The sequence below is a fragment of the Myotis lucifugus genome, unplaced genomic scaffold, assembly GCF_000147115.1.
Source record: "Myotis lucifugus unplaced genomic scaffold, Myoluc2.0 scaffold_3, whole genome shotgun sequence".
Taxonomy (NCBI): domain Eukaryota; kingdom Metazoa; phylum Chordata; class Mammalia; order Chiroptera; family Vespertilionidae; genus Myotis; species Myotis lucifugus.
Window position 1 is genome coordinate 7,587,664 of NW_005871051.1, and position 23,784 is coordinate 7,611,447.

General features: G+C 35.8%; 1 protein-coding gene across 3 annotated transcripts in view; it reads left to right on the forward strand.

The window, feature by feature from the left end:
• The window catches only part of CARF (calcium responsive transcription factor), a 52,710-nt gene that overhangs the window by 21,306 nt on the left and 7,620 nt on the right, over window positions 1-23,784 (forward strand). For 2 of the 3 annotated variants that reach the window (XR_001349612.2, XR_002831145.1), the window contains 7 exons: window positions 1,720-1,953; window positions 3,914-4,076; window positions 5,203-5,266; window positions 10,755-10,888; window positions 11,290-11,659; window positions 13,151-13,330; window positions 15,617-15,645. Coding sequence is in view for 1 of the 3 variants with exons in the window: in XM_006082421.3 (XP_006082483.2) it covers window positions 1,720-1,953; window positions 3,914-4,076; window positions 5,203-5,266; window positions 10,755-10,888; window positions 11,290-11,659; window positions 13,151-13,251 (1,066 nt within the window). In the remaining 2 variants the exon portion in view is untranslated. Of the gene's footprint in view, window positions 1-1,719; window positions 1,954-3,913; window positions 4,077-5,202; window positions 5,267-10,754; window positions 10,889-11,289; window positions 11,660-13,150; window positions 13,618-15,616; window positions 15,646-23,784 lie in introns of those variants that run through there. The other variant, XM_006082421.3, reaches the window with a different exon arrangement.

The following is a 23,784-nucleotide window of genomic DNA, read 5'->3' on the forward strand; positions in this document are numbered from 1 at the left end:
ATGATTTGACACTGTATAAGCCAGAGGTGAGGAACCTTTTTTCTGCTAAGGGTCATTTGGATATTTATAACATCATTTGCAGGCCATACAAAATTATCAACTTAAAAATTAGCCTGCTAGAGAATTTACTAGTACATGCATATATGCATAGCCCATGGATACAGACAATAGAGTGGTGAAGGCTTGGGTGGGGGTGAGGGTGGGGTGGAGGCGATCAATGGGAAAGAAACATGAACAAACAAAGGGGACATATGTAATACTTTCAACAATAAAGATAAATTTTAAAAAAGAAAAACAAAGAAAAAAATTAGCCTGCTATATTTGGTCAAACATTTAATTAACTCACCCCTAATGTCTTGGCAGGGCCAGACCAAATGATTTCGTGGGCCTTTTATGGCCTGCAGGCCATACGTTCCCCACCCCTGGTATAAGCCATTGAGTTTATCAGCCAGATATCATGGCTAAATTTTACCAAACAATTCTGTATACCATAAGGAAGTTTTTTTCCAAAATGACAAATACATTTTTAGCAACACATTTCACTATATACTGTATTTAGTACTTTGTTTTAGATACTTATTAGGAGCCAAACTTGTAGTTACTTGAATATTTTTTTAACCCACCTTTGATTACTTGTGGCAGCCAGAAATGAATCCTAAGCCCTAAAATTCTGTTTTATATCTTTTATACTAAGGTTTTAAAATTTTTTAAGTTTAATTTAATTTTTTAGTAAATTTATTGTGTGACATTGGTTAATATAATTATATAGATTTCAAGTGGAGTTTTCTGTGATACTTGATATGTATATTACACTATGTGCTCACCACCCAAAGTAAAATCATCTTCTGCCCTCATATTTGGCTCCCTAAGGTCTTAAATAAGAAGAAATATTAGTTTTCTTTTATGTATCAGTCTAGAATTTGCAATTGTATAATGGGGTCAAGGGTATGGGTCATAGTTTTTGTATGATCTTTAAAAAAACTTTCAGATGTATGAAAAATAAATAAACTCAATAATTAGATCCTTCAGTTTGGAGAACATTGCATATAACTTTTAATTAAGTAGGCTCCATTTTATGCAATATCAGTCATTGCAAACATTTTGTACAGATATATCAATTAAAACAGTATCCTACCAGATTGTTTCATTTTCTTAGCATTTGTTTTGTGCACTGCACTATTGTATGAGCGACCTTTTAGTCTTATTCATTGGGTAACAGGAGCTGGAATGCTGTATAGGCAGTTTGTTGAGCTCCTGTCAGAGACAGTTCTCCCACATAGCTCAATCTTGTGTCCACTTTTTGGTTGGAAGAATAATAGGTGCAACACAGGGGTTGTAATCTGGGGACAAAACGGTAGACGAGTGGGAAAGTACACAATTCAAAAGATGATGTTATAAAAAGTCTCATTATTTTGAGGTGAAATTTACTTAATAGGAGATTTAAAATGCCATTTTCATATATATTTAAATCCTGTGCTTTCCTTAACTTTAGGGCCATAGTAAAAAGTCTGTTAAAAAAAAAAAGATTTTTATGTAATTGGGTTTAAAACCAATCTTAGAAAAGTTAAGCAGAGGGCAATTTAAATTTATGTTTAATATGATATAATAATATATAATTTTTTCATAAAGGATTATTCCTTCTCTTGATAAGTATTAACAGATGTAATTATGATTCTTGCCTTTGTCTAGTAATATAATTTTAAAATTTTCTTTTTTCAGGTGGTACGTACAGTTACCTACACAGCAAGCTCATCAGTATCACGAATTGGAGACTCCCTCCCTCCCTTTGTCACCTTCCCCTTTTCCTGTGTCCTCTATGGAAGAAGAGGAAACTGCAATTAGGGATGAGAATTGTACATTACCCTCACGTCTACATCCTCAAGTAGCACATAAGATTCAAGAATTAGTATCACAAGGAATAGAACAAGTGTATGCAGTAAGGAAACATCTAAGGTATAGTAGAAACAAATTGCTTGAATATGTTTTTCATTTTTGTTTGTTGATTTAAGTAATACACTTAATATTATAGAAATTTTCAGTAAATATGCCATTAGAGTGCTTTCCACAGTGGCTTCACCAATCTGCATTCCCACCAACAGTGCATAAGTGTTCCCCTTTCTCAGCATACCAACCAGTACTTGTTATTTGTTAACTTATTGATGTTAGCCATTCTGATAGGTGTGAGGTGATATCTTATTGTGGTTTTAATTTGCATTTCTCTGATAATTAGTGACATTGAGCATCTTTTCACTTGTCTATTGGCCATCGGTATGTCTGCTTTGAAGAAGTATCTATTCAGGTCATTTTCCCATTTTTTATTTAACTTATATTATTTGTTTTTCTGATGTTGAGTTTTATAAGATCTTTATAAATTTTGTCATTAACCCCTAATCAGATGTATTGGCGAATGTGTTCTCCCATTCAGTGAGTTGTCTTTTCATTTTATTGATGGTTACCTTTACTGTGCAAAAACATTTTAGTTGATTTAATCTCATTTGTTTATTATGTATTTTTATTTTTCCTTGCCTGAGGGGATAGATCAGAAAAAAATACTGCTATAAGAAAGATACTAGATTTTAGTGACTATGTTTTCTTGTAGGATTTTTATGGTTTTGAGTGTAACATTTAAGTATAGAACCAAAGATTTTAAAACCTCTAGGTCACGGTACTTATTTTAAGCTATTTGAAATATAATATATTTTATTACAGCAGAAGAATATGGATAGTTCTTTGTCTAATGAAATTTTATATGTAGCACTCTGGTCTAATTTTATTGATACTCAGGATATAATAATTACTAGTAACTATTATTGTCATGTGGCACTTACCATGTGTGTGCCAGGTGTTATGCTATGTACATGACATGCATGAACTTGTTTATTCTTACTACTATAAAATTGGTATATTTTTCCTCATTCTGCAGATGAGAAAATGGTTAAATAACTAGCTTAAGAGATAGAGGCAGAACTGCAACTTAGGTCTGAATCTACAGCCTGTAGTCTTTGCCATGATTTCTTGTACTTAATTGACCTGTTTGTACTCGTTGTTGTGTAGTTTGATCTGAATAACCTAATGAGTATTTTCTAGGATTATTCCTTAATTAATACATTACTTTATTATTTAGCAGATTTCTTAGACATTTTATATTTATTTTCATTGAGGCATTGTTAGACTAGAACCAGAACTTGATAAAGCAATCCACTATTTACTAAACCTGTATTTTAAAGAACAGAGGTATAATACAGCTCTGCGATATGGTCTACCTAATGCAATGCACAAAATTTTATATATTAATTTCTTTTATGTATCTATTTTTATATAATTATATGGCAATACTGCCTTCTATTTCTATCTTCTGTTTTGTCTACTTGTAAAATGCAAGGAGATCATATTTTATATGATATTAATTGATGCCTTTTAGAAGCAACATAACATGATATTTATGCAGATAATCTGAGTGAGAGCCCAAGGTCTCTTACTTACTAGGTAAGTGTACAATTTGGGGCAGATTACTTAACTTCTGCAACCTATCAGTTTCCTTATCCATAAAGTGGGAATGCAAAGAATTATATTAAGGGTTTGAGTAGATACTTGATGTGAAGTGTACAGTGCAGTGCCTGACCTAGTAGGCATTCAAAAACATCCTTAAATTGAAAATAGTGATTCCTTTAAATCATAAAAATGTAAAGCTCACTCTAAGATATACAGTTGTTTAACCAATGTAAATATTACATTTCTTTAATCACATGAATTCTATGATTTAAGGTAGGGAAATGAAAATGGAAAAAGTTAAAGTACTTATAAAGCTATAAACCATGTTTTATACTAGTTTATGCTAAAAAGAGAACCTTCTCTCATGTGATCTAAAGTAAATCGCTAGATTATGTTTTATTCTATTTTATATTATCTACAGAAAATTTGTGGAAAGAGAACTGTTCAAATCTGATGAGGTACCTGAAAGACATAATTTATCCTTTTTTCCAACTGTAAATGATATAAAAAATCACATCCATGAAGTACAGAAATCCTTGAGAAATGGAGATAATGTATCTAACTCAGAGATTATTCCAGCAACGGTATGATTACAACTGTAATTCCTTGTTTTATTACATAATCTTTCTCAGCCTCCATTACTATTTGGACTAATAGGGATGATTGCAATTAGGCCATGTAAGTAACTATGATATAAGAGAAAATAGGGGTATTTTTCTTAAAACGTAAATACTGTGAACTCTTAAATGATGATTTAACTAAATCTGTTTTTTGCTTTCACAAGAAGAAAAACCAGTGAATATCCAACTCTGACTATAATAATAGTAATAGTAATCTTTATTTTAAAATCAGCATAGTTTATCTCTGTAAAAAGTATACCTTATTCATTCAACAGACAGTTATTGATTACATGCTATGTATATTTTCCCCTCTTTAAGTAGGTGGGTAAATTTAAATAGAATAGTTCACACTTGAATAAACAAAGTAATAATGTTCTATATTCCACCTATGGATATTAACCCTTTGCGGTCCAATTTTATTTTTGGAATTCAAATAGTCTGGTCCAAATTAATTGACGGGATTGAACGTTGAACCGGTTTGCGGTGTCAACCTCAGCCTCGACATTGGACCTGCTCCTAGCGCCTGGTCTGTCGAGTTAGCCTCGACGTTGGACCGAAAAGGGTTAATGTTACTTCATACTGTGATAGTTTCCCTCTGAATATTGGTAATTTCTATGAAAATTTTTCCTGCTCTGAAGAGATTAATATAATTACCCAGAAACTAGTCATTGTAATGCAGGTAGTGATTATGGCATTAAAATATCAGCAACAGTATTCTTTGTTCTCCACATTTTTACTATCCAAATTCAGTAAATGAATAGATTAATAGATTCAGATTTTTTTTTAAAGCTAGAGCTACTAGTCTTTTCTATTCAAAACTCTTAATTATTCTTTATCCCAAATTCAGGAATGAAAACAGGTTTGTTTAGCAACAGTCTTTGCCACCTACACTTTCTAACCAGTCTTGCTATCTGAACTTGGGAAGCTAATGCATTTAGTTAGTGAAGTATACTTGTGCTTTGAGAATATAAACAAGTGAAGAGAATAATTACAGAATAAAACATAATTATACTATGACGGAATATGACAGTTGTATTGCTGTTTTAAAATATTTTTTAATATTCTACTGAAGTGAATGTTCCCTTTTTAGCTTCAGTGGACTACAGACAGTGGGAATATTCTCAGAGAGACTGTGACAGTAACATTTGCAGAAGGTAGGTTATCTTAATACCTTTAAAAATATAAAATCAAACAATGTTAAAACTGGAAGACATTTAAGATAGTATCTCATCTAATAAAATTTAATGGATAAGGAAATCATGGCTCAAAGAGAAAAGAGTAACTATGTTAGGACTTATCAAAATAATTCCAGCTATTTAAATTCCCTCTTATAATCAGCTCTTATGCTTCTTTATGATTGAAATTTGAGTCTGATTACTATCACAGTTTACTGTAAAGTTAGGTTAATTCCAGTACTAATACTAAGATACTCTGATCAGGAAACTGATTTTTCTCATATGTTCTAACTCCTCTGTTCTCTCAATAGCCCAAACTTATTTCAACCCCTTTGTTCTCTCTTTTGGAAATGTCTTCTCTCTCTTCTGCATGGCAAACTCCACTCACTACTCAAATAATAATCTCTTTGGCTGTAAGTGCTTTCTTAACTTCACCCCCTGTATAAAGTTAGCTATTTACTCCTTTGTATTTACCTCTTCATTTAACATGGTATCCTTTTGTTTACACATCTGTATCCTTCATTATGATTTGATCTCCTCAGGGGTACAAGGATTGTATTTTATTCAAATTAATATACCTAGTTCATAGCATGATGCCTGCTAAAAAGTTAACACCTAAAAAATGCTTTAGAATAAATTTATGAATAACTATATACAATACAATTATTTCTTTTTTTAATCTTTATTGTTCAGATTATTACAGTTGTTCCTCTTTTTGCCCCCCATAGCTCCCATCCACCCAGTTCCCACCCCACCCCATGCCCTTATTCCCACCACTGTCCTCGTCCGTCTATAGGTATAAAATTGTTGTCCAATCTCTTCCCGCACCCCCCACACCCACTTCCCCCCAAGAATTGTCAGTCCACTTCCTTTCTATGCCCCTGATTCTATTATATTCACTAGTTTATTCTGTTCATCAGATTTTTTATTCACTTGATTTTTAGATTCACTTGTTGATAGATATGTATTTGTTGTCACTTTGTTGTTCATAATTTTTATCTTTACCCTTTTCTTCTTCTTCCTCTTCTTAAAGAATACCCTTCAGCATTTCATATAATACTGGTTTGGTGGTGATGAATTCCTTTAGCTTTTTTCTATCTGTAAAGCTCTTTTATCTGACCTTCAATTCTAAATGATAGCTTTGCTGGGTAGAGTAATCTTGATTGTAGGTTCTTGCTATTCATCACTTTGAATATTTCTTGCCACTCCCTTCTGGCCTGCATAGTTTCTGTTGAGAAATCAGCTGCCAGTCATATGGGTACTCCCTTGTAGGTAACTAACTGTTTTTCTCTTGCTACTTTTAAAAGTCTCTCTTTGTCTTTTGCCCTTGGCATTTTAATTATGATGTGTCTTGGGGTGGTCCTCTTTGGATTCCTTTTGTTTGGGGTTCTCTGCGCTTCCTGGAGTTGTAAGTCTATTTCTTTCACCAGGTAGGGGAAGTTTCTGTCATTATTTCTTCAAATAGGTTTTCAATATCTTGCTCTCTCTCTTCTTCTGGCATCCCCATAATTCGGGTGTTGGTATGCTTGAAGTTGTCCCCTAGGCTCCTTACACTATCTTCATATTTTTGGATTCTTTTTTCTTTTTGCTTTTCGGGTTGGGTGTTTTTTGCTTCTTCATATTTCAAATCTTTGACTTGATTCTTGAGACCCTCTAGTCTGCTGTTGGATCTCTGTACATTATTCTTTATTTCAGTCAGTGTATGCTTAATTTCTGCTTGGTCCTTTTTCATATCCTGGAGGGTCTCACTAAATTTCTCAGATGTTTCTAGAAGATTCTTGAGTAACCTTATAACCATGGTTTTGAACTCTATATCCAGTAGTTTGCTTTCCTCCATTTCTTTCGTTTGTGACATGTTTCTTTGTCTCCACATTTTGGCTGCTTCCCTGTGTTAATAGAGTGGCCTTGTGTGGTAGGTGTCCTATAGGGCCCAGTGGCTCAGCCTCCACAATCACCTGAGGTGGACACTCTTGGTGCACCCCTTTGTGGGCTGTGTTCACAGTCTTGTTGTAGTTAATTAAGCCTTGATTGCTGTTGGTATCACTGGGAGGAATTGACCTCCAGGCCAATTGGCTGTGAGGACCAGCTATGTCTGTAAGGGGAGAACTGCTGTGCTGGAGACACCCTTATGTGGCAGGACTTGCTTCAGTGAGGCTTTGGTGCTCACTGAGTCTGCCCCTTGAGTGTGTCGCTTATGGATGTGAAGAGTTGTAATCTGGTATAGTCTCACACTGACCACTGGGTACACTGGCTCTTGGATCTCCAAGGAGGTGCAAAGTCAGCCACTGCCTGAGGCCACCCAGCAGGAGCTACAGAGAGATCTGCAGATTCCTCCTTTGTTTGGGGCTTGGAAGTGCCCAGATGAGGCGCAGCTGTGAATCAAGGCAGGCTGCTGCTGCGGAGCCTTGGGCCTTCTTTTGGAAGTTTTGGAGCTCTCTGACCCAGCTGCAGTTTGTTAGGTTAGGCTGCGAAAGAACAGGCCATTCATATGCAAAAGCCTCTGCGCACAGCTTGGGTGGGGTTGTAAATTGGGTGGGGCAGTGTCTCAGGGAATCACCAGAGCGAGCAAACAGCAATGGCTGCCAGTCAGCCCTGCGCCGGGGAGGTTCCTGCATCTCCGTGTCTTCGCATTCCGTGCCCCGACGCAGGAACAATGATCGCTGCAAGCACCTCTGAGAGAAAGCCGCCCTCGTGTTCCTGTCCCGATGCTAGACAGTCCAGTTTCTCCCTGTATGAGTCTGGGTCCCCAGGGTCTCGCCGGGAACTGGAGTTCAGAGCAATAGGGAGCTTGTATCTCCCTCCCGATTGAAAAAAACAACAGCGCACCCAGTTGCCAGCCTGTTTCACACATGCCTCCACACTTCCGCCCCTCCTACCAGTCTCATTGTGCTTTTTTCTTTCCTTTTGGTTGTAGAACTTCCACTCAGCCAGCTTTCCTATGGTTCTGGATGATATTTGTTTTGTCTTTAGTTGTAGTTTTGATGTGGTTGTGAGAGGCAGCAAGTACTGGTGTTTACCTATGCCGCCATCTTGGTTCTCTCACAATTACTTCTTTATTCTTGGGCATATTAACCTTTGAGTCACTGACTACAGATAACTTTCAAATTCTTTAGCATTATTCATTTGTTCTGTGCATATTTCACTCAAGGTGATAAATGGCAGGCCTAATGGAGAACAAGTAAGTTTCTTTCTTAATTAAATTGAAAGTTTAGCAAGAGAAAAAGATACCAAACAATATGTTCTAATTAATCACTATTAGGGAAAGCATCATGAGAGAGTTTTGCAAAATTTTGTGGCAATAGTGATAGAGACATATAACAGTCCAGGGAGTAGGGAAGTGACACTTGAGAAAGTGACTTTTAGACTAAGAACTGAAGAATAAATAGGAATTTGACCATCAAAAAAATAGCATGTTCGAAGGCTAAGCAAGATAGAGCTTGTCATATTCAAGGAATTAAGAGAGTTAGTGTGGTTTTCAGCATAGATAATGCTTGGAGATAAAATTGAATAAGCAAAACAGGTCTAGGAGGCTCTTTCAGCTGTGCCTTTGAAATATGACGCTGGTTTAACAGGGAGCATTCATATTGGAGGTGGACAGATTTAAGAGTTATTTTAAAAGTAGAACTAAAGGCCTTGGTTATCAATTGAATAGGTGCATGAGGTAAAAGAGTGGGAATAATCTAGAATGATTCCTGAGTTTCTTCCATGAGCAGCTGTCAAATAGAGGCATTTACTGAGCTCAGTAACACTGGCATAAGAATAGGTATTGGTGACCACAGGGGAGAGTGAAAAAGATCATGAGACCAGGTTTGGAAAGCTTTCGTATCAGAGCCCTTTCAGTAGAGTGGATTGGTGGAAGCCATGTGGGTGGATGAAGAGTGAATGGGAGATGAAGAAATAGAGACAGTGTGGCCTACTTTTTCAAGAAGTTTGCTATGAAGGGTTTATGGGGTTGAGAGAAGGCATTTTAAGACAGGAGAGATCTGAAGAAATAGGTGAAGATGAAGATATTTGATAGCTTTGGTGGTGGGAAGTTGAAGAAATTTCTATCTGATAGCTTTTCTTTTCTCTTTGAAGTAAGAGTGCTAAAAATGAGAGAAGATCTCAGGAAGGGTGGCCAAGATTTTAAGACAATGGAGATTAGATACCATTCCTAATACAGAGAAAGAGAAACATTGTAAGGTTGTCACATACAGGTGACCGTCAGGTTGATGTTGATGATCATGAATTGGTTTTGGTAGTAGCCGTGAGTTTCTTCTTCAGTGGCATTTGGCTTCACATGTATAGGCAGTGGAAGCCATTTTCATCCAGAGTTAGGGTTTTACTATGTGGGTATGACCCAAGGACAGAGAGACAAGAGGGTTCAGGATATTTCCAAGAGTGTGACTAAAATTATAAACCCAGCACGCTAAGCTGGATGGGGAGATAACTTTATTAAGAAAGAGGTTGATAGATCTGAAGAAAACTGAGGAATCACTTGACTGGAGGTTCACATGAGGTTGAAGAACAATTAGTAATGGAGTACCTGAGCAAAAATACCTGGGAGGATAAGAAGTTGTGATCAGAGAATGGGATGTTTGAATTAGAGATTTTAGATGTAGAATAGTCCAGGGTATGACCATAGTAGTCATAGCAGAATGAAGTAGAAGGACAATTAGAAATGAAAAAGGCAAGAAATGTGAGAGTCCTGTTTAATCCTCTCAGTCGTCCTTTGAGGAAGATTCCCTTATTATCCTTATTTTACAGATGAGGAAACTGAAGTTTAGAAATTGGGTTAAATAGCATGGTGAAGGTTACAGAAAAAAGCCATCCTTGTCTGACACCAGTGCCATTTATGAAAGCAATAAATGGCTGTTGGTAATTGGTTTTTGATTGATTTAAAATGATGAATATACTTGGGTTAACATAAGAATTACATGAGAAGGAATCAAATTCCCTAAGGACAACTTACTTTACAAATTGAAATATTGAGAAAACATTTGTTCCTTAATGAATTATTGAAAGAAATTTTATACTGTTATTATTGAGGCCCTACTTTATACCAGGCATTGTCCTAGGGCTACCAAAGATGAGTTAAGTTTGGTCCGTGTAATTGAGAGGTTCAATAGTTTTCTCAGATTTAGAGAAGTTTAGGTATGATCCAGAATCATGGCATGGAAAATGGACTTGATTAGAGTTACAGATGTAGAGTCTTTCAAGGAAAAAAAAATTATTTCCTTTTCCAGTATATCCTAGATGTACTGAATTAAATTTAATAGAGGTTGAACCTAGGAATTTATATATTTTTAAAGTTCCCTTAGTGATTCTGATAATCTACCAAGTTCTGGAAATAGTGGACTAGATAACTTCTTAAAGTTCTTTTCAAACCTTTGACCTTATTTCATGATAGTTAAGGTTGTAATTAAGTCTAGTATCCTAGAAGCCGTACATTTTTTTGTTTTAATAGTTTATTTTTTATATAATTTAGGAAATTCACCAGAAGAATCGTCTACCACCAAAGTGGAAACAAATCAGACAAGGGGTTCTTTGTCTCCAGAATCAGCCCATTTGCTCTCCTCCTCACATTCTTCATTTCAGCCAAAAATATTCACACAACTACAGGTAGAAATTCAGTAAAATAGCCAAATTTGAGACCTTTTTCTTCTTTCTTCAACCTCCCTTCCCCTCCTCCTCCTCCTCCTCCTCCTCTTCTTACAGATTGGTTATAGAATTATAATAATGATCAAAGATGTTTTCATTGTTAATTTCCTGACTTTTTGTATCTTGATTTAAAATGATAATTTAAACAGTACATTTTGAAAAAGTTTGAGTGGACTATGCATGCAATAAAATTTAGTTTTCCTACTTTTCCTTTGGTTCTTATTTCTGTCCTCACATAATATTTGTTTACAACTGTACTCTTATATTTTATTCCGATTTTGTGTCAAAAGAATAATATAGCCTATGAGAACTTTTATATAGTAAATTCAAACGTTTTGATGTAACTCTTTTTGATTTAAAAGGGTTTACAGTTGCAACCAAGATTCACTTCTCCTGATGGATCACCGGCTCTGATATCAGTAAATGACCACCTCTCCTCTAGTCCTTCAAGACTTCTGGATTCAATACGAAGTACTGTAATAAATAATAATTCTCTACAGTGTGGTCAGAGTCATGGCCTTCAAACAGATACATGCCTTACCCCAAACAACAGTATTGCCTCTACCATGGGTAACCTTCCAGCACCAGATCAAAATGTGGCTGCAGTGGATCAGCTGGTGGACGTTGGAGATGCTGAGGATACAGAGAATCTGGAAGGAAGTGTTCATCGGTTTCTGTTGGGAAATGTACAGACCATTCCAATACAAATTATAGACAGCCACCCACCTCTTAGTAAGTTAAAATCATCTTAAGATTTTTTTTAAAACACTTTATGAGCTATCGTCACTGCACTACAGAAAAAAAAAACCTATCATTTCTACTCAGTGGGTTTGTAATATGTAAAGAAATCAAGTAAAGCTATGAGAAAAAGGGAAAACATTTTATGAGCATATGTTTTAATAGCAAACTTATTTTTTTTCTCTACTGTAATTATTCATTAATTACCTATCTTTACATGGAAAATCTGTGGTAATGTTAGATCAGGAAAATCTATGGTGATGTTAGAATTCATGAAAAATTAAACTTTAAAGGGAAAACTAGTGAAAAGGTTATTATAGAAAAATTAATATGCACATAATGAAAATGGAATGAAGTGGGCAGATATAAAGATTTAAAGGATAATTTTGAGTTATAGACTTAAATGTTGAGTTCTGTGGAATTTGAAAGGGGACTTGGGTATAATACATGACTTTGTTACTTTCACTTTGTAATGAGCCCAGTCAACATAGTAATAGACTGTTAACTCCTACTTGACCTATGTCACTTCTTTTTCCACTAATTGTTCTGGATTGGGCAGTTTAGTGGGAAAAGATTTGCAGTTTGCTTTGAAAAGCAAAATCTTCATAGAAATTATCCTTAGAACATATATTTTCCCTACATTTTTAATCATCATTCTTCCGGGTAAGGAAAAGTGTGAAGTAGTTCCTTCCAGAAAGTAATTATTGTCTTTTAAATTTATTTGAGATATTACTTTTGGGGGGGGGGGTGGTTAATCCTCACCCTAGGATATTTTTCCATTGATCTACTGGGGATCGTCCCGCAACCTGGCCATGTGCCCTTGACTGAAATTGAACCTGGGACCCTTCAGTCTGCAGGCTGACACTCTAGCCACTGAGAAACACCAGCCAGGGCTATTCTGAAATATTTTAGATCAGCAAACACATAGCTCATGCAGAACTATTGTTTTAAGTTGTGGTATTTTTTCTAAAGTACTTATATAGTGAAGTTTCTTTAGAGAGGGAACATTTTCTTAATATATGACTACATGTGAAAACCATATGGCAATGGAAACACATTTGTGAATTTATGATACATATGCCTGCTGTTTGCAAAACAAGTTATTTTGAAATAATGGGAGGCTTCTTAACTTTTAGTCACAGATGCTTTTACAGTTATGTTTAAATATTAGTTATTCCTTATAATTTTATCACATTATGGACTACGTTTTTGTCAAAGTATCTTCAGAGGAGAATAACTTCATAGATTTCTTGTCTCTTCCTTTTTTCATTACTTGAAGCATACTGAAGGAATGTAACATGAATGGCTATTAAGATGTCAGAAGCACTAAATTCTCAAATATACCAACTGCCTTTCTAAGTTACCTAGTTCTTTTTTCCAAACTATTGTTTTATGCTTTGCTTCTAATTTATATAATTCTAAAGATCCCTGTTTTATAAATTATATTAACCTTTAGGGTTTTTCTTTTATTTTTTTGTTTTAAAGTTGAAGAAAACCCAGAAGGTACCATTTCTGTGAACCAAGTTAAACAGGAACCCAAAGAACCAGCATTGTCTATGGAAGCAAAAAAAATTTTTGGACTATAAGAAATTATCTGCTACATAAATTGTTGAAGCTTTCCAGAACTGTACAACTCTGGTGACTTCTGATGTCATAGAAAAGAAGGTGAATATTGTCAAACCTCAGCAATGTGATAAGTGGACTGAAGACTGGTTTGATGAGTAGCTTTTATTTAAAACTGATATTTGTTGCCAATTTTATATTTTTACTTTAAGAGATATTTTACACTTCTTATTTTGTATAATTCTTATGCTTTTTGGGTATCTGATAAGGCCAGTATTTCAAAAGGCTATCTGAACTTATCCATGGTAATATAGCTTGAACACAAATAGTTATCTAACTTATTCCCTGGAAATACCTAATTTTGGCTCTTAAAAAATGAAAAAGAACAAAATACTCTGTGTGTGTGTGTGTGTGTGTGCGCGCGCGCACGCGAGCATGTGTGGTGCTTTTAAAAATTTCTAAAAGAACTTATTCCCTCTTTAAAGTTGTGAAGAAATGTTTTAAATTGGCAGATAGGTGAGAGGAGATTTGTAGTCTCTCATTTGGAAAAATAAACAATAGATTTTACTTCATAACACGAAGCCCAGCACTCACATCTGTGGAAACTGTGTATAGTTGCATTTTAGCGTCTTTCATTCTGATTTTTATACTTGTAACTCAAACCAATAGCACACTAATGGTAATCTAGTAGAAATTTATAGGATCTTGGTAAGTACTGAGAATTTTAACTTGAATTAATCAGATAAGCAACAGAAATTAATGTATATTACATGGATTTATGCAGTATTGTAATACAACTCTACCTATGGGTAGAAAAATGTAGAAATGGAAAGAATTCTGAAAGAATAATAGAATTCCATGGTATTTACAGATAATTTGGGGAACTTTTTTATATCAGCAGAGGATTCCTTCCTATTTTATACTGAAGATTCAGCTCTGGTTAGGAAAGGATTTGAGTTGTATTTATTTTTTTATGCCGAAGTTTTTACTGAATTGATGGTATTAGAATTTATAGTACTTAAAGGTAAATATTAATAGTTTAAAATTTAGTTTATATTAAAACTAAAACAACTGATGTGTTATATATATTTGCTTGTTAAGTAAGTATATTTACTTCAAATATTCAATATAAGCTTCTGTTTTCTGGAAGGTCAATTATAACTATCAAGAAATCAACTTAAAGACTTGTTTCCTTCAGAGACCATCTGTGGATATATTTAAAAGTAATAAGATTTTCAAATGGATTTTAATGTTTAACACTTAAAGCATGTGCAATATAATATGGAATTTAACCATAATACTTTATATGAATATGAATTTTCTTTCCTTTTCTAAGTCCAATCTCCCATTTTTAATTCACTTTAATAGTTTCAGGTTCACAACATGTATAAGTATAAAGCACTGTTATATTAGAAGTGGGTGGAATTTTAAAATTCCTTGCTCTTTAGATTTGTATCCTATTTAATATAAAATTTATTATTTAAACCCCTATTTAATGCAAAATTAATATTCAATTACATATATGATTTTTAATAAGACTTGCTTATCATTTTCCTAATAAATGAAAATATTTGATACCAGCATTTATAGATAGGCTGCCAGATCTGTTATGTTATGCTAAGTTAAACACAACTGTTAGTTACCTCAAACCCAGATTTCTCTTAGTCTGTGTGTACTAAGGGAATAAGTCCAAATTAATTTATAGTTTAGTGTTCCATTGTAGGTAATGTTCTTCTCATTTGTTATTTCTACTTTTTATGGAACGTTTTTGCAATATTTTATATAATCTTCACCTTTCATTAATGATAATAATTTATTATTAAATATTTTACCAATTGAACTGTATTTCTTTGGAAACATTCCTTTATTTTTTGATGTTGAGTTGCTAAGGAGAAATGCTTGTTAAGATACAAACTCTAGTCAGTTATGGATGAGGATGAGAGATGTCCAAGGATTCAGAGTTAATCAAGAACAAAACATAGTTTAGAAATATTTCTCTCACTTTATTCTCTGTGAATGTCTCTTTTTTAAAAAAAATATTTTTGATTTAAGAGAGGGAGGGAGAGGGAGAGAGAGATTGAAACATCAATGATGAGAGAGAATCATTGATCGGGTGCCTCCTCTATGCCCCCTACTGGGGATCAAGCCCACAACCCAGGCATGTACCCTGACCCAGAATGGAACTGTGACCTCCTGGCCATAGGTCGACGCTCAACCACTGAGCCATGCTGGCCGGGCTGTGAACATCTCTTCTGATACTGTTTTTTTTCTCTTTTATTATGAGGATAGAAAGTTACCGTGCATTCTCCCCACAAACAAAAAACAAAAGAAAAGAAAAGTGGATGAAGGAAGTTTAAATTCCTAATTATATACTCTTTTGGTTTTTAGGTAGAAACTGGAACTATCAATATTTTCATGTAAGTATTTCAATGAGTAGCTCTTTAAAAATGGTTTTTAAATTAGTTTTAAAAAGTTCATTTGTCCTCTAAATGCATATTCAGTCACAATATATCAGTATTGTATTTTAAAGGTGCTTAGTATCACTTTTTTAAAAGTATGTTTACATATTTTAAATATTCAGTTATCTTTTAAATGTGCAGGGTGTTGAATACAAGTGCATACAATTTTCGGTATCTTTATTTGGCATTCTCCTAACAGCTCTACAGCAAAGTTGGATAAATGCTCTTTTGTGTCATGTATCACAAGGTCCAATATCTGTAGTAGTAAGTTGGACATTCAGAATAAGCGCTTAGAAATTCATAATTACAGATGAGCTTGTTTCTTCATTGTAGTTTTTATGTTCCAAGTCTCCAAGTGAACTTTATATGCACTACAATGAATTATAGATAAACACAGCTATGGTGAGCATTTTCCTAAATACTGATTTTCTATGTAAGCAGTTAACTTACTTAAAAGAAAAAAATGTGTATGCTTATACCAGGTAAATATTTTCTAAAAGTTACAAAAGTGACGGAAATCAGATTTTGGGGTCTGGTCCTGCATTAAAGTTTCTAATTTTGAGGTTCATCAGCTTGTATTTCATCTTTATATTCTGTCAAAGTACATACTTAATCATGTGAGTATGAGAAAGTTGTCATTTAATTTGTACCAGGATTTTTTTAAAAAGTTTTAAAAGTGTGTGTGTATATATATATGTATATAGTAACTTAATGTATAGTGTCCTTGTTATAATGTAATTTTTTCATTAAAATGCTGTGCTTTTTTTCTTAAACTTGTTAGTTTTCTTTTTATACTTTGGGGATAGTGGTGGTTTTGTTCATTTTGAAGATGCTGAATAAATACTTTAATATCTGAGAATTCTGGTAGTAGATTTATGTTTAATTTGGAATCTGAAAGTTTTTAAGCATAACTACCAGTGATGACTGTTATCATTACATTTGGGGAGAATATATATATATTTAGTACTCTCAGCCCAGCCAACCATCAACATTTTAAAACAATGTGCAAAGTAAGGCATTAGTAATTCCTTTTTCCCACATTTTGGTGCTGTGACATTTTCAAGTATAGCATTATATTTTTTGAGTAATGACAGAGTATGCTATTTAAAAAGGAGGCAGCATTGATTTTTCCCTCTTTGCTTTTATCCCCCCCATAATTCCACTCTGCCTATTTTTCAGGATCATAGAAAATCTTTCTCCCTCCAGAAGATTTACTCTTTTTTATCAGCTGAGTTAGGCTTTAGACATCTTAAATGGTCTATTGTTTTGATTCTAAATACCTGCAATTCTACTTAATTAACATAATTGTAATGGCAAAGCCTTAGTATTTTGCCACATTGATATTAACTATGAATTCTGTTTTTAAATAATAAAAATATTTGTTATTGAGTGAATTGTTAAAACTTCAGGAATAAAACCAGAATTTTAAAAAAAACTCACTTATTAATGAATCCTAAACTGATTCATGAGAAAAATTGTATGGTTAATATAGAAAACCTTTGAGAATGTGATATAGGTGCAAGAGTGCAGGAGAGATGTTGTCTACGGGTACAAGCTTACAACCAAACTCCTGAAGATCTAATGTACAGCACAGTGATTATAGTCAACAATACTGTGCTATAAATTTCAAAGCTGTCACTAGATATTAATTGTTCTCACCATGAAAAAAAAATTATGATGCTAACACTATGATGGTAATCATATTGTCCTATATAATAAAAGCCTAATATGCTAAGTGTTCCGTCAGCCATTCAACAACAAAGCATAATTGCTAATGATATGCTAAGGCAGCTCAACCACTTGCTATGATGTGCACTGACCACCAGGGGGCAGACGCTCCAACCGGTAGGTTAGCTTGCTGCTGGGCTCCGGCCAATCGGGACTGAGCAAGAAGGGCCAGACACGCCCTGGAGCCCTCCCGCAGTCCCTCCCCTGCTGGCCAACCTCCCCGCGTCTCTCCCCGGCCCTGATCGTGCACTGGTGGGGTCCCTCTGCCTGGCCTGCACCCTTTTGCAATCAGGGACCCCTCATGGTATGTCAGAGAGCCGGTATTGGCCCAATCTCGCAGGCCAGGCCAAGGGACCCCACTGGTGCACGAATTCATGCACTGGGCCTCTAGTGATACATAAATTATAAAATCAGTATATTATATACCTTAAACTCAGACAATGTTTTATGTTAATTATATCCATAAAAATGAATTTTAAAACCAGAGGGAAAAGGGGGAGGCAGATACCAGTTTTTAATTTAAATATCTTTTCTGAGGTATAATTGACATATAATAAACTGCACATATTTAAAGTGTACTATTTGATAAGTTTTTAAAAAAATATATTTTATTGATTTTTTACAGAGAGGAAGGGAGAGGGATAGAGAGTTAGAAACATCGATGAGAGAGAAACATCGATCAGCTGCCTCCTGCACAGCCCCTATTGGGGGTGTGCCCGCAACCAAGGTACATGCCCTTGGCCGGAATCGAAGCTGGGACGCTTCAGTCCGCAGGCCGACGCTCTATCCACTGAGCCAAACCGGTCAGGGCCAATTTGGTAAGTTTTGATATATGTATACATATATCCAACCATCATTCCAGTTAAGATAATGAACATATCTATCACCCCCAAAAGATTCCTAGTGTTTCTTTGTAATCCATCCCCACTTTTCCTTTACTCCCACACCCACCCCACCATCTCCAAACATACCAAACTGCTTTCTGTTACTAAAGATCAATTTGCTTTGTCAATTTTATAAAAATTGAAATCATATAGTATGATCATTTTTATTTGACTTTTATCAATCAGCATAGTTATTTTGGAATTTATGTCACAGGGTGAACAATTTATTTCATTTTACTACTGAGTAGTATCTAATTGTATGAATATACCATAATTTGCTTATTCATTCACCTGTTGATGGACATCTGGGTTGTTTATGGTTCTTGGCTATTACAAATAAAGCTGCTATAAACATTTGTGTAAGTCTTTGTATGGATACATACTTTCATTTCTCTTGGGTAAATAAATAGACCTGGAATGGCTAGGTTATATGTTAAGTATATATTTAACCTTTTAAGAAATTTTCAACTGATTTTTCAAAGTGGCTGTAGCCTTTTATATTTCTGTCAAGAATGTATGAGAGTTATAGGTGCTCTCTATCCTAGCCAACATTAGGTATAGACAGGCTTTTAAATTTTAGGCATTCTGATAGGTGTGTAGTAATAATATACTAGTAACAACCACATAAGTCATTGTGGTTTTAATGTTCATTTCTCTAATGAACACTGTTGAGCATTTTTTCATGTTTGTTTTTTTTTTTTTTGCCAACTGTATATCTTCTTTAGTGAAGTGTCTGTTTGAATCTTTTACCCATTCTTCAGCTGAATTGTTTTCTTATTATAGAGGTTTCAAAAGTGTATTCTAGATACAAGTCCATTATTAGAAATGTGATTTACAAATATTTTTTTTCTGGTCATACCTTATCTTTCACCTCTCTTAACAGGATCTCTCAAAGGGCAGAAGTTTCTGATTGTGATAAAGTCCAATTTATCTTTTCATAAAATTAAATTTATTAGGATGGCATTGGTTAATAAGATTATATAGGTTTCAAGTGTACCTTTCTATGATACATGATTTGTATATTGCATCGTGTGCCACCACCCACAGTCAAATCATCTTCCATCACCATCTATTAGTATTTGGCCCTGTTTATCTTTTACTAGTCTCCATTCCTCTTCCCTCGTAACCACCATATGGTTATCTGTCTATGAGTTTCAGTGTTATATCCCACATATGAGTGAAATCATATTGTTCTTAGTTTTTTCTGACTCACTTATTTTGCTTAGCATAATATTCTCAAGATCCTTTCCTGTTGCAAAATGGCAGGCAGTATTGCATCTTTTCTTATGGCTGAGTAGTATTCCATTGTACATATGTACCACATCTTAATCCAGTCATCTATCAAAGGACACTTTGCTTGTCTCCATGTCTTGGCCACCGTGAATAATGCTCCAGTGAACATAGGGGTGCATATATCTTTGAGAATAAATGTTTTCAAATTTTTCAGGTAGATACCCAAAAGAGGGATTGCTGGGTCATATGGTAACTCTATTCTTAATTTTTTTGAGGGATGGCCAAACTGTTTTCCATAGTGGCTGTACTAGTAGTTTACATTCCCACCAGCAGCAAATGAGTTTTCTTTTGCTCCACAACCTCTCCAACACTTGTTATTACTTGTCTTTTTTCTATCTCATTTTGTATAGTTTATATGGCTCTGTCTTCAAATTTACTGATCTTTTCTTCTGCAATGTCTAATACATTGTTAAACCCAGATTAACTTGGTATTGTTAGTAATCCAGTGTATTTTTCAACACTGACATTGTAGTTTTCATATTTAGAAGTTTAATTTGGGAATTTTTTTTTTTGTCATCCATGTCTCTACTTGACTTTCTGCATCTTTCCTCTAACTTCTTGAATATATGGACTACAGTTATAAAATTATTTTAATGCTTCCCTAACCGGTTTGGCTCAGTGGATAGAGCGTCAGCCTGCGGACTGAAAGGTCCCAGGTTCGATTCCGGTCAAGGGCATGTACCTTGGTTGCGGGCACATCCCAGTTTGGGGTGTGCAGGAGGCAGCTGATCGATGTTTCTCTCTCATCGATGTTTCTAACTCTCTATCCCTCTCCCTTCCTCTCTGTAAAAAAATCAATAAAATATATTTAAAAAATTATTTTAATGTCCTTTTCTACTAATTCTGTCAACTTTTTATGAGACAATTTCAGTTGATTGATTTTTCTGCTCATTATTTTTGTATGTTTTCCTGCTTTGAATTCCTTATAACTTTTGATTGCACGTTCGATATAATTTTTACTTTGTTAGATACTGGATATTTTTGTATTTCTATAAATATTATTGAGTTTTGTCTAGGACACAGGTGTCTTGAAAACAGTTTGTTCCTGGAAAGGCTTGCTTTCAAGCTTTGTTAAGTGGGACCAGAGCAGCATTTAATCTAGTGTTCGTTTTGTCCCACTGTTAAAGCAAAACCCTTTGGAGTATTCTACACTGTGCTTTTGAGTTAATGCGGTTTTCTACTCGGGCTGGTGGGAATGGGCATCCTTCTGGTCCCTTGTGAGCCTCAAGAGTTGTTCCCTCAAGAATAAACTTTGTGCCCTGGCTGGTTTGACTCAGTGAGGGAACAGCTCTTGAGGCTCATAAGGGACCAGAAGGATGCCCCTTCCCACCAGCCCACCAGGCCTGTGGACTAAAGGGTCCTGGATTCGATTTCCGTCGGGGGCACATGCCTGGGTTGTGGGCTCCATCCCCAGTATGGGGCGTGCGGGAGGCAGCCGATCAGTGATTCTCTCTCATCATTGATGTTTCTATCTCTCTCTCCCTCTCCCTTCCTCTCTGAAATCAATCAAAAAAATTTATATATATAAATAATATATATATATAATAAATTTTGTAATTAATCTGTCCCCACCTACTAGATTCTAAACTGCATGGGGCAGGGACCTTTGTCTTTTTTTTATTCATAGATTTATCACAGTGGTAGATACATGGGAAATATTTTTGAATGAATGACCATCCGCATTTAAGATTTTAGTGTGTCCTTATAGAAAATAATTGGAAAACAACCCAAAGAGAGTTGGGAAAGTCAGGGAGAGAGAATTGCTGAAGAAATGTCTTTGGGTAAGAGAAAGGGGATGGAATCTAGCACCCAAGGAAAGGGTCTGACTTTAGATAGACGCATGGATACCTCATCTATGAACAGATGACAAGGCAGCCTACATGGGTAAAGATGCTAGTAGGTGGGGACAAATGAGAGTTTGTGGAAATTATCTTTTGATTGCTTCAGTTTTCTCAGTGAAATAAGCAAGGTCCTTTGTAAGTGAAGGTGGGTGTGGGGGGGGAGTTGACAAAAGCTAGTAGGAGAGTAATTAGACTAAGGAAGTATAATCAAGGGGTTGGCAAAAGTAGGTTTACTGTTGTGAGTAGATGAAACACATTTTCTTCTTGTATTATTTATTTATTGTTGTATTATTTATTTGTATTACAACTATAAACCTACTTTTGCACATCCCTGTATTATTTTTTTTATTAAATTTTTATTGTTCAGATTACATTTGTTCCTCTTCCCCCCCCACATAACTCCCCTCCTTCCAGTTCCCACCCCACCCTCCGCCCTCATTCCCTACCCACTGTCCTCATCCATAGGTGCACGATTTTTGTCCAGTCTCTTCCCGAATCTCCCATTCCCCTTTCCCCCCAAGAATAGTCAGTCCATTCCCTTTCTATGTCCCTGATTCATTATAATCACCAGTTCATTCTGTACATCAGATTATTTATTCACTTGATTCTTAGATTCACTTGTTGATAGATGCATGTTTGTTGTTCACAATTTGTATCTTTACCTTTTTCTTCTTCCTCTTCTTAAAGGATACCTTTCAGCATTTCGTATAATACTGGTTTAGTGGTGATGAACTCCTTTAGCTTTTCCTTATCTGTGAAGCTCTTTATCTGACCTTCAATTCTGAATGATAGCTTTGCTGGATAAAGTAGTCTTGGTTGTAGGTTCTTGGTATTCAGCACTTTGAATATTTCTTGCCATTCCCTTCTGGCCTGCAAAGTTTCTGTTGAGAAATCAGCTGACAGTTGTATGGGTATTCCCTTGTAGGTAATTGAGTCTCTTTCTCTTGCTGCTTTTAAGATTCTCTCTTTGTCTTTTGCTCTTGGCATTTTAATTATGATATGTCTTGGTGTGGTCCTCTTTGGATTCCTTTTGTTTGGGGTTCTCTGCGCTTCTTGGACCTGTAAGTCCATTTCTTTCACCAGGTGGGGGAAGTTCTCTGCCATTATTTCTTCAAATAGGTTTTCAATATCTTGCTGTCTCTCATCTTCTGGCACTCCTATTATTCTGATATTGGTACGCTTGTAGCTGTCCCAGAGGCTCCTTACACTATCTTCACACTTTCGGATTCTTTTTTCATTTTGCTTTTCCAATTGGGTGTTTTTTGTCGAATCTTTGGTTTGATTCTTGTGCTCCTCTGGTCTGCTATTGGGTATAATATTCTTTATTTCAGTCCGTGTATGCTTACTTTCTAATTTCTTTATCGTAGCATCGAGGGTCTCATTAGTTTTCGTGAGGCTCTGCACAAATTTATGGCAAGCCCTCAAAATTGCGATTCTTAGCTCCATATCCTCCATTTCTGTCATGTTTTTTTGTCTCCGCATCTTTTATGCTTTCTTGGTGCACCCCCTTGTGGTCTCTGTGCGCAGTCTTGTTCTAGCCAAGCCTTAATTGTTGTAGTTAACACTAGAGGGATTTGACCAGCAGACCGACTGGCTGTAGGATTCTGGGGAGGCGCTAGTCCTGCCCTTGCCTGAGGCGATCAGCAAATGTCTGTGCGCAGTGCCTGGGCGGGGCGGGCTCAACAGGGCGGGGGGAGGGAGCAGCTATGGCCGCTCTCAGTCCGTCCCCAAGGGCTCTGCCTCTCTGTCCCAGCAATCGCTGCAAACCTCGGAGGGGCCGTAGCCAGACAGTCCCGCTTCTCCCGTTTGAGTCTGGGTCCCTAGAGACTCGCCCGGATCTGTAGCCCAGAGTCTGAGACTCACTCCTGAGTGAAAACGACAACCGCGCCCTCAGCCACCAGCCCGCTTTGCGCGCGCACCGCCGCACCACCGTACCTTTAAATTTTCCACACTGCGCCTCCTCTAAGCCTCGTAATGCTGTTGTTTTTCCTTCTAGTTGAAGAGTCCCTCCTCAGCCAGCCTTCCTGTGGTTCTGGGTGATGTCCGTTCCGTCTTTTAGTTGTATTTTTGAAATGGTTGTTCGAGGCAGCAAACTCCGGTGTTTACCTATGCCGCCATCTTGGTTTCTCCCATCCCTGTATTATTAATGGGTCTGTTTGATTAAGGGTTCATTTGAGGTTTATGTTCATAAATTGAAATTCAGATTAGTCAGCATGTTTGTTTTGCTCCAGCTACAATCAACAGTGACTAAGTATTCATTGAGAAACAGACACTATTACCTGCGGACTGTAAGATATATTAACAAAACCTCATCCTAACCCAGGGGTGGGCAAACTTTTTGATTCGAGGGC